This window comes from Poecilia latipinna, unplaced genomic scaffold (assembly GCF_001443285.1).
Source record: "Poecilia latipinna isolate Pla-1442-1.1 unplaced genomic scaffold, P_latipinna-1.0 Scaffold16, whole genome shotgun sequence".
Classification (NCBI taxonomy): Eukaryota; Metazoa; Chordata; class Actinopteri; order Cyprinodontiformes; family Poeciliidae; genus Poecilia; species Poecilia latipinna.
Genome location: NW_015112632.1, coordinates 152146 through 163120, shown reverse-complemented (window position 1 = coordinate 163120; position 10975 = coordinate 152146). Strand labels below are relative to the sequence as shown.

Genomic DNA, 10975 nt, shown 5'->3' with positions numbered 1-10975 from the left:
TTACTGCACAAATAACACTTAGAAACAAGTGTGGAAGCAACAAATATATTAAAAAAATGGACCCTACAAGTTCTTCTGTTGGTTTATTCTTATTTTATTTTATTGTGAAGTTGTATGTTGATGGGGAGGGGATGAGTCGGTCTCCCTTCCCCATTGAGCCACATGCCAAGGGCCATTTAAAGCCTTTTGTGCTGGTGGACAGTGGAAAGAAGGCGGCCCACTGGCCCTCGATCAAAACCCGGGTGGGGTGGAGGTGGAGGGCATGTGAAGGTGGGTGTCAAAGGCAGGAGGATCGTTGGGGAGAATAATCAAAAAGCCGTCAGGCCTGTTTGTGGGGGATGACTGTGCTGCTCAACAGGAGGGACAGATTCAGGAATCCAAGTGTCGGTATTTTATCAGATCAGGAGTAAAAACAAAGCTGGAATCTTTGTCACAATTCCTGTATTTACTACCTGAAATTGCAAGAAAGACAGAACATGTAGTCTTTTGATGTGCTTTGTGGGTAATCTTCAACTAAATTAGACATGTTAGCTGTTGGTAATCATTACTTTTGAAGTAATGTCCAGAAACAAGAAAGCTTGAACTACGTGGGCCCAAAGAAGCGCCAATTAAGGATCAGTAAAGAGCATTGCAAAAGATGAATGACGTGAAGGTAACCAAGTGAAGAAAAGTTAAATCAAACTTCCTGTCTGCTTGAGGTATCATATTGGTAAAATTTAAAACGAACTTTTTCTCAGACAAAATAAGAAAGAAAGATCCTCTTGATCCTGCAATAATATAAGAAACTTATTATAGGAACTTTAGACAGGTTTCCCTAGTCGGTTACAGTTGGGAAAAATGCATTTTCCAAATTTTACAGTGGCAGTCTTATCAAAAAGGCAGAACTGACTCTCAAATTTCATAAAAATGATGAGGAACGAGGCTTATCTGCAGCACAGCACACTTGGTAACTCAATAAAAAGCGAGCAGGAGATGAACTAGATCAATATATTTCTTGTCACCACGCTTCCTTTTCATCACTCACTTTCCCCTCTCTGCTACGGCCTGGATCAGTCCTGTAAGCCGAGGTCACCTAAAACACATTTAAACACAAGATCTGAGACATCTGTGGGGGTTTCTGGCTAAATACTCACCCTCCCCACCTCACTGTACCGAGCTATTCGGCAGTCGGTCCCCTTCCCCCCTCTTTTGGACTCCCTGAGATGAGTGCTCTGTAGACCCCCTTTCTCTCCCTCTCAAACCCAGCCTGAAGTCTGCTATCTCTCTTGCTGTTTGCCTTTTGCATGACAATTATCCTCCCAAGTCCATGGCCCAGGACAATGCTTGTAAGAATGGAGTTTGATGTCTTTTAACCCATTGACTCTGTGGTTGTGGTCTTACAGAGGATCTCTAGTCATGAGCACTGATTCTCAGTGTAAACTGATATCAGAAAATTCAGCACGTCACTAATTGCAGCATTCAAATAGCGACATGCTGAACTTTCTGCTGAATGTTATATAAAAAAGAGATTGGGTGGCAGGGGGGGGAAACGAAACATTTTGCATGCTTTTTAAAATTGGTTTTCAAATAAAACCTGTCAAGTGTGACAGACATTTGTATTCAGCCCAAACTGAGTAAACACTTTGAGGAACAGCCTTTTGCTCCAGTTACAGCTGCACTCTCTTGAAACACGTCTCTACCAGCTTTACACATCTACAGACTGAAAATTGGACCCATTCCTGGCTCAAACCCAGAGTGGATGGAGAGAATCTCTCTATCTATTTTAACGTTGTTCATATAAATATGTTTTGATTGAAACCATTCCACTGAGTTTATGGTTGTTATCCACGGCCTGCACCCCATTTTAAAACCTGCAGACTCAAATCTGCCTTTGACCCATCTTAATATCAACCTTGAAGAAAAAGATTTTCTCTCTGCAAGATGCTGCCATCACCATGTTGTAGAAGTTCATTCATTTTTTGTCTCTGTACACCACAAAGGTCCGTTAGCCAGCTTCAGGACTCTCCCACCCAAACACAAAGGATCTAAAATAACTTCATTTATTTTCATGTAGCTGAGGAGAATTGAAAGGAGGTGGTTTTGAGGTAACATTACAGGACAACTGTAGAAGGAAACCTCCTTGAGGCTGCAAAATATTCCAGCAGGGCAGACTTAACTATAAAATTCCAAATGCCCAAATAAAGGAGTTTAAAATAAAGATAAGACGACTAAAAAGAAGACAGAGAAGGAAAAATTTCAAACCATCTCTTGCTTTGATCAGAATGGGACAGAGATTTAAAGAGGAGTAACAAAAGCAAATGAGGTGGATTAGCAGTGCTTTCCAAAAACTGATGTCATTAAAGATTAAAGCTGTGGAATATTGTCTATGCTGCCCACAAGTTGTGTGGTTAGCATATCAGGACAGTCATACGAGTTTCGTACAGAAAGCGTCTCCAGTCAGAGGTATCTTCAGGTTGGTTGTAAGACTGACTGCTAACGAGATCTGTCCGGCCCTCAGAAACAGTCTTTGAAGATGATTCGATAAGTTTTGACAACATTCCATTTTCCCTTGTGATAAAAAAAAAAAAAGTTTTTAATTGAACTAAGTTGAATTGAGTAATGGGGTGGCTCAAATCAAACCACAATATTATAGTAGACTGGCCTAGTCAAAGACGTCTACAAAGTGTGAATCTGTAGCTTAGATTTGTTTTTCACACTGTATCATCTTCCTTCTAATTCAACATGATGCACTGCTTTGGATTAGTCTGACATAGAATGCTATTCATGTGCAAAGAGCTTCATTTGGGGGATGAACAAAGGTTTAAGTTTTTTTTTCTTAACCCTTTCATGCATGAATTATGATCCCTTGTGTCAGGTTTTTTTTCTCAAATTTTTCTTTTGATTTTCTTAAGGCATAAAAAAGGTAGAAAAAACATTTTTGTAAAAAAAAAAAGTTTTATTTTTTTTTACTTTTTTTTGGGTGATCAATTGTAATTTTATCCAAATACAAAGTTGTTATTTGAAAAATAGATCATTAGTGTTGTTTTTTAGGGGTTATCTGATGTCACAATATTTTTTTTACTTGCAAGAGTGGAAGGAGGAACCAGGTCAATTGGTTCCTCTGTCGGCCATATTGGATTTAACAAAACTAATTTCTTGCATTTGCAGCTGTTGGCCAGTAGTTGATGGTCTATTTTATGATGCATTAGTGTCCACTTCAGTGGTCTGTGTGCATTTATAACATAAAAATCCACAAGAAGCACAAGAAAGGGGCTTTTAGATGGCTGTCCACTGTAGTGACCACTATGCATGAAAGGGTTAATTTCTTAGCACTGTTTCATTTGGACTTTCACATTCCACAGTCACACATCACTTCTTTAAAAGCCACAGTGAAATGTAAAAATGCGGAATTTTATCCCACATGCATCAAGCTCCAGACTCACGTACTGTCACCAGGAGACATTCCGGACAGTGGGGTTATTGCACCTGTAGACAGCTTGGTTCTCAGACCAGTTTTGGAGCTTTAGGCCAAATAACACCGATACCACGTACAGAACCAGGGCGAAACTGCTGGCTCGAGTTTGTTTCAGATGACCGAGGGTGTGTGTGCGTGTGTGTGTGTGTGAGAGAGAAAGAGAGAGAGAGGTGATCGGTGTGGGGTGGAATCAAAGGGTTGAGACTTATTGTTCTAATGTGAAAAGGAGCTAATGGTCGACCATCGAAACTCGGGATCTGAAATCAACGGGGTGCCCCGGGGCCACGAAGCACAATGGCACCCCCCCTCCTTCCCCGCAGTGCGTCTTCCTGCCGCAATCTGCGGCCAATGACTCGCGCTGGGGGGAGCACCATCTGCAGCGATGGTCCGGCCATCCAGGCCCCTGACTGAGCACCGATCCAAGGTGAATAAGAACTCACCTGAATGAACGACCCATCCATTGGTCTACCACATTACCAATGCAACGACTAAAATATCGACTGCAGTTTAAGAGAAATATTAAATCTTCAAAAAAAAAAAACAAACAAAAAAAAAACGAGACCAATAGTTGTTGCAAATTTAAATGCAAATTCCTACTGCAGTTTGTATAAAACACATGCATAAAAAATATTCATCCAATTTAAAACAAGCTTATCAAAGCAACATCCTCCTAAACTAATGGCCTAAGTAATCATCTTTTGGAAAGAAAGAGGTGGCGACTGTTGTTTTCCCTTTTCTTCTTTCTTTCTTTTTCTTTTCTTCCCCCCCCCCCAAAAAAAAAAAATATTATTATTTTTTATTTTATTTTTATTTTTTTCAAAAATACGTCTTAGGCCATTATTTCAGGAGGTTGACGATGAGTGAAATGTGTTCACGGACCACAGCTTTGAATGTTAACATCCTACCTACAGTCACCAAAATGTGCCATTGTTTGTTTCTAATTAAATGTGTCCCCGAGTAATTAAGTTAGCATGTTTGATAACTGTTCCAGCTTAGGCCCACAGGGTTATCTTTTTTTAACAGATTAATGCAGAGCAAAGCGAAGTATTTTTACAAGGATTATAATATCAAAGCCATTTCCGTAAGAAAGCATAATTTAAACAAATATAGCTTTATAATTCATGAATGAGGAGAACAGTATGGTGTTACAGTATGTATTTATAGTGGAGGTGACCCGTGTCTGCTTAGCATTGTAAATCCGCTTATTTCCCCCCTGTTTTCGGCTGCATCAACTATGTTTCGCCTTAGTGCATCTTAGATTTGCTTCAGTTTTGCAAAATTGGCGAAGATTCTGTGGAAAATGAACCCCGAAGTTGCCGAAAGACACGCCCACTTCTCTGCGGAAGAATCAAGGTCATTCACGAATGTCCCATCAGCTGTGCGTAATTGTCCGCACCAGCCAATGGGCGCACAGTACGCCGATCTCCATCTCCCGCAGCCGTGATAAGGAAAACCTGTGGAGCCACCGCAAGGAATGAACATTTCAGTTGAGAGGTGGTTGTGAACACAGGGGTCTGAGGGAGGAGGCCAAAGAGAGATGACAATGTTATCGTTTAGGAAACCGATGCCTTCTTAACATGTTTCTGTCGTCTTAGATTTTTCTTTTCTTTTTTCTTTAGATTACATCAGATGGGTAGCTTTCAATCGAGCTATTTCTAACTTTTTGAAAATTATTTATATAATTTGAGAGTTACTTGTAAGAAAGATTTTACACTCCCACGAAGATGTCTGACAGATCGCAGACCCCGGAGATCCAAAGTCGACCTTACGACTTCAGTCGGGCTGGCACTTGCAACAATCAGGTTTTGGGTCAGGAAAGCATGGGCAACTCTTCGTGCTTCCAGTTTCCTCACCCGGTTTTGCACGACCCGAGTCTGCTTTACAGCAAGCCAGCCTACGGAGGGATCACACCCGCGCCAACCCAAACGTTTCTCCCGTTTCCACACGTCGCCGGTGACTACAGAGGATCCGATCTGCAGGCTGGGGACTTCGGGCAACCAAAGCATTGGTATCCCTTCGCTGCACCCGAGTACACTGGCCAGGTACCCGGCGTGATTGCGGCCACCCAGCCAACAAACGGGAGCCCCCAGATAGCCGAGACTCGGGAGCAAATCAGATTGCCCGAGATCAAGACTGAGAAGGACACTGGAAATGATTATCCGACCGAAATGAAGGTTCAACAGTATCCGATTCCTGCACCTTCCACAAGCATGACCCATGGAGTCTTCTGCCCACCGACTTGGAACCCCTCCTTCTGGCCCGGGGTCACTCACATCACCCAACCAGGAAGCAATAACCAAAACCCCTCAGCGTCGTCGACATCGTCCCCGTCAACGTCCCCTTCACCTCCAAGCAATGGGACCCAGGGAAACGCGTTTTTCAGCGCAAACGCGAACCAGGCTCCGTCAGAGCCCCAGGCACAGAACACGGCTCCCAACACGCGGAGCAGCGGATCCTCAAGTGGGGGTTGCAGCGACTCTGAAGAGGTAAGTTAAGATGCGCCATAACTGTCTTTTTAATTTGAAACCCAAAGTAAATGTTTACTCGGACTAATGCAATCTAAAAATATTCCTGTTCTCAGGAGAACCTCACCACTGAAGAACTGGAGCAATTTGCCAAAGAGTTGAAACACAAACGGATTACTTTGGGGTTCACTCAGGCAGATGTTGGCCTAGCTCTTGGTAACCTTTACGGTAGGCTTCCATGAATTGCTTTTCTCCAGAATTTAATTACTGCATGATGCATGTTTATCTTTGAACAGTTCTGTCAAATCTGAATGCTGACTTTTTAGAGACTGACTAACTTCATGTCTTGGTCAATGTTCCAACTGCTTTAGAAACTCAAAACTTTCCTAGAAAAAAAGTTAAATTTGTCTTTGTCAAATAGGCAAAATGTTCAGCCAGACAACCATTTGCCGCTTTGAGGCTCTGCAGCTGAGCTTCAAGAACATGTGCAAGCTGAAGCCCCTTCTGCAGAGATGGCTGGATGAGGCAGAAACTTCGGAAAATCCTCAGGAGGTAAGTACAGCTTGCAACATCTGCCAACTAGTTTGCAAGAAAACAAAAGCTGCATCCATGGCTTGATGGCGCTGGTCTTTTCAGGCTTACAGTAGTTAAACGTCCTGCTGAGCAAACATGAATCAAAGCCATCTGCTCTTGTGATGCGCCACCTAGTGGGAAACCCATCTGGTTGGTGATCACATGAATCCTGAAGTAGGCCACATGGGTTTCCAGTCGAAGTCCAGTCCTGGAGAGCTGCTGTCCTATTTTGTTTTAGGTGTATTGGTGAAGGGATGTATCCTGAAAAAGCGTAAGCTAGTTGAAGTAAAATTCTTTCAGGCTTTAATTTTTCAAATACAGCTGTAATTATCAGTATTTTTTTTTATTCATTTATTTTTTCCCAGATGTACAAGATTGAGCGAGTGTTTGTCGACACCAGAAAGAGAAAGCGGAGGACCAGTCTGGAGGGAGCGGTCCGGTCTGCGTTGGAGGCCTACTTCATCAAATGTCCCAAGCCCAACACTCAAGAAATAACCCAAATCTCAGATGATCTGGGCCTGGAAAGAGATGTAAGTGTATAAAAATGTCAGTAATCTTTTAATTAATGTTTTCTGGAGTTGGCAGGTTGTGTTTTTGATGATTTGCTGTGTGTGGCAGGTGGTGCGCGTTTGGTTCTGCAATCGAAGACAGAAGGGGAAGCGTCTGGCCCTGCCGCTGGACGAGGAGTGTGAAGGCCAGTACTATGAGCAGAACCCTTCACCGTTGAACATGGCCCCTAACCCCGTCCAAGGCCAAGCCTACCCATCCTCCAGCTACACTGGAGCACCTCCTCCAACCCTCTACATGCCCCCGCTTCACCGACCGGATGTTCTGAAACATGCTCTGCACCCTGGATTGGTTGGTCACCTGACTGGTTAAACTGGTGGGTAGTCTCCCTACCAGACTACAGCTTTTCTTCAAGCATCCATCTACACCCAACCTGAGCTGAAAATGGGATCTGATTCCATATCGACTTGATGTGAAACAAGACAAATATCAAGTGGGAGAGGGCTGTTTCTTTTTGACCATTAAAAAAAAAGACAATAAGCCTTAATCAGCGTTTGTAAATCGGTGCCTTTCTTTTCTTGCCTTGTGGATTTTTTAAACCATCAGTGTTTTGCAGATTTGTACTTTGTTTTCTGATATGGAGGTAAAGTTATAAGGTTAGACTTTTAATACTGCTGAACCCCAGAGTAGGCTTGACCACAAATTATTCAGTCATGTCTATTTGTGCAATACTTTATCGGAAACTGAAAGCTGTTGGTAACATTAAACTTAGATTTTTTTTTTGTATTTGCACAAACTTGTAATCATCACTATCGCCATAAAAAATGGGTTTATGGTTTCATGCATTGTAATTTAAAATCAAGAAGATTTTAGAAGTGAACATGAGTGTTTCATTGGTATTGGCTGCTAATTTTTTTTTTTTTTTTTTTTTTTTTTTTTTTTTTTTTACAAGCTTCTTATTGTAACTTTGATTTTTAGAGTTCTGTGNTTAAACACCCCAAGACTTTTTGGAAAAAGGGTTTTAACCCTTTAAAAAAAAAAAGAAAAAGGAAGAAAAAAAAAAAAAAAAAAAAAAAAAAAAAAGCTTTAAAAATTTTCACCTTCAGTGTTGAGCAAGTTGTAGCCTCATTAGAATGAGTAAAAACATATGTGGTGAGAGCCAAAGTGCCACACAACATATGAATCATTAGTTAATTTATTTATATAATTGCAAATTAATTTAGCAAGTAAATAAAAAAAAAATATATGTGTGGTTTCAGTCAATTAACTTTGCTAATAATTAAATTAACAATTAAAATTAAACTAAACAAACCCACATTTTAAAACGTGTGAAATTCACCCGTCCGTCTATTATGCTATTATACCTGGTGGAGTTGCGAGGGGTCCTGGCGCCTCTGTCCAGAGGCGGGGTAAACCCTGGACAGGTTGCCAGTCCATTGCAGGGCGTGTGCAAAATTCATTATTTGAAATTGGACTGGAAACCACATCCAATATTTTATTATCTCTTTCATTATCATGGTCCCTGAGCCGCAATGTGTCATAAAATATTGCTGTAGCTGGTCAACACTAACAAATAATATCTGGCAAATAAGACAATATTATCTAAAAAGTAGGTTCATACTGTGTTGCAATTATGAAACAATGATAAGAAATAATTTTAAAAAAGCATATATGTTGTAAATTTAATAAATATTTATCAATATTTCTTTAGTCAGTTATCTGTACATTTCCTTTGCATTTGAGTTAATTAATAGTTAATTTAAATTAATTAATGCCTAATTTTATTCATCAAATTATGGTTCCATGAACTTTAACACTTCTGCATGTTTTTGTATCAGGACAGATAAAAATGCCAACGTTCTGCTGACAATTTGCATTCATATATGATGCACATGTGAAGCCCTCTGATTCTGGTGGTTAAATTTAGCTGCTTCGCCACGTTTCATGCCAGCTGCATTCAAAAGAGAACAGTCTACGCTGGGTTCATTCTCCATCAGTGGTGCGTTTATGCACAACTCTGAAGATGCTTTAAAGTCTCTTTTTACAGTTGTACTTAGTGTCAAAGGCTTCCACACTTTGGTAGTATCACTGTAAATGTTTAGTTAGTTCAGTGACTTCTGCTTTGCGTGAGCAACTGTTCTGTTTTCTAATTTAGTGTCGTTTTCATCTTTATGACAGTGGTGTAATTCTTTAGGCTTTCACGTCGTTTATTCTAGTCAGGTTGAGTAAGAGTCAGATCAGCTTAAGAATTAAAAAATAGATGCTGGTTTATCTTGGGTGTGGTTTGGCTTTGGTTACTGATTGTTGTCTTATTCCATCTGCAGCTTCCGCTCTTTTTCCTGTTACCTTTTTGATGTCAGTATAACTTCTTCTTGAAGAAACTGATATGTTTTTATTTAGCATATTGTAATTTGAACTCATTTGGGACAGAAATCAAAATGAGTGAAACTGGTATAATAGTTAGCAAAGTTATAGCACGATTAGAGCTTTAGCTTTTCAGCAATAATGGTTTTATTGTTAGTTCCAAATAACCAACTCATATCTGCTTTGAATTACCCATTTTATGTATAATACATATGTAAAAATTATCTTTTTCATTTCTCTCACATTTAGAAATAATTATGGTGATCCCGACTAACCTAAAACCTAGATTTTTTTTCACCCAATTCAATGTCAGACACTAGGAAAAAAGAAAGAGTTAATGTTTCATACAGCATGTGAACATACAAATATTTACGTACGGGACCAAGAGAAAATGATTTACATTGACAGATTGCTTGAAAGTAAAATTGTGCATTGAAGTTTAAATCTAAGGAGTTGAATTCAGCCACGCAGAGTTCTTAAAGGTGATTAATTAATCTAATACTTGCTAACATATTATTACAGATTAAACATATTGACATATTCAACATTAAAGGTTTAATATTAATGAACATAGATATTTTATTTTGTGAATATATGACGAATCACGTATAAACATACAGTAGCTGCAGGGTGTTGGCCATAGCAGCTTCTGCTGCTTGCATGAGTAAGCAACCCATGGACGTAACCTCCGCTATTATTGCTTAAGATTTTAATGTCTTTGCTTGTGAAAGGCGTTGAAAGTTGTACCTCAGCAAGTATGGGAAACTGAATTATCACAGACACTCATCTTTTTTTTCTTGGTTCTAAATTTAACAGGAGAAGCTGTGATGTGGTCAGATCACAAGTATCTCATGTTATCTCTGTCAAACGACTGTGGAAGTTCAGTTCTGTTTCTACCGGTAGACAGAAAAAATACACAAAGTCACATCATAGGTAACACAACCAAACTTTTATAATTGAGCCAAGATATTTTTGCAAATGAAAATGAAAGAAAAATAGCAGCGAGTAATTTACAAATACAAATATACTCCTGAAAGGTTTGTATTTTCCATCAAATAGACTTCTTCACTTTAATTTTATTGTAAAGTAATCCTTTTTATATAGGACTACCGTTTCAAATGCTGACACAAAGGATCATCATTCATGCATGAAAGGGTTAAAAAATCCCCATTTATATGATTACGCTTACTATTGTTCACATCTGCACAGGTGCAGTCTTTCATATTCAGGGCATCCAAATTTGGTAGTATTTCCTCTTTATTAGCTGGTTTCCGTCACATCAAAGTCTTGCATGGCAGCTCCGTTAGTGAAGAATCAGAATAGAGAAACTTATTTTTCACTTGGTTGTTCGAAGTGCTTTTCAGGTCTACACTACACACTATCTTTACCTTTATGTATAAAATCTTGTCAATATTCCTGAATTGATTTTTTTTCTTTTTCTCCACATGACACAGACTGAAGTGAGACTAACTTAAACATACCTTAGTTGGGTTTTGGCAAGTATCAGCAATTTGACTCTGTTTGTTTCCCAAGGAAGACATTTTTCTTGTTGGGTTAAAGTCAATATAGTGTAGGGCTAAACTGTTGATAATGTTTTGGTCTAACTTATTAA

At 39.6% G+C, this 10975-nt stretch overlaps 1 protein-coding gene across 1 annotated transcript; it reads left to right on the top strand.

Moving 5' to 3' along the window:
* The first annotated feature begins 4301 nt into the window (after window positions 1–4301).
* pou5f3 (POU domain, class 5, transcription factor 3) lies at window positions 4302–7531 on the top strand. Its single transcript, XM_015033712.1, has 5 exons — window positions 4302–5940; window positions 6036–6147; window positions 6341–6471; window positions 6858–7022; window positions 7111–7531. Exons 1-5 carry the CDS (start codon window positions 5179–5181, stop codon window positions 7369–7371), a joined length of 1431 nt encoding a protein of 476 aa, XP_014889198.1. The 5' UTR covers window positions 4302–5178; the 3' UTR covers window positions 7372–7531.
* Window positions 7532–10975: the final 3444 nt, after the last annotated feature.

What these genes read in the sequence shown, in the direction of transcription:
- pou5f3 (XM_015033712.1), top strand. Translation starts at nt 5,179, where the DNA reads ATGTCTGACAGATCGCAGACCCCGGAGATCCAAAGTCGACCTTACGAC. An exon ending in AGCTCTTGGTAACCTTTACG is followed by an intron (nt 6,148 to 6,340) that starts GTAGGCTTCCAT and finishes TTTGTCAAATAG; the next exon opens with GCAAAATGTTCAGCCAGACA. An exon ending in ATCTGGGCCTGGAAAGAGAT is followed by an intron (nt 7,023 to 7,110) that starts GTAAGTGTATAA and finishes TGTGTGTGGCAG; the next exon opens with GTGGTGCGCGTTTGGTTCTG.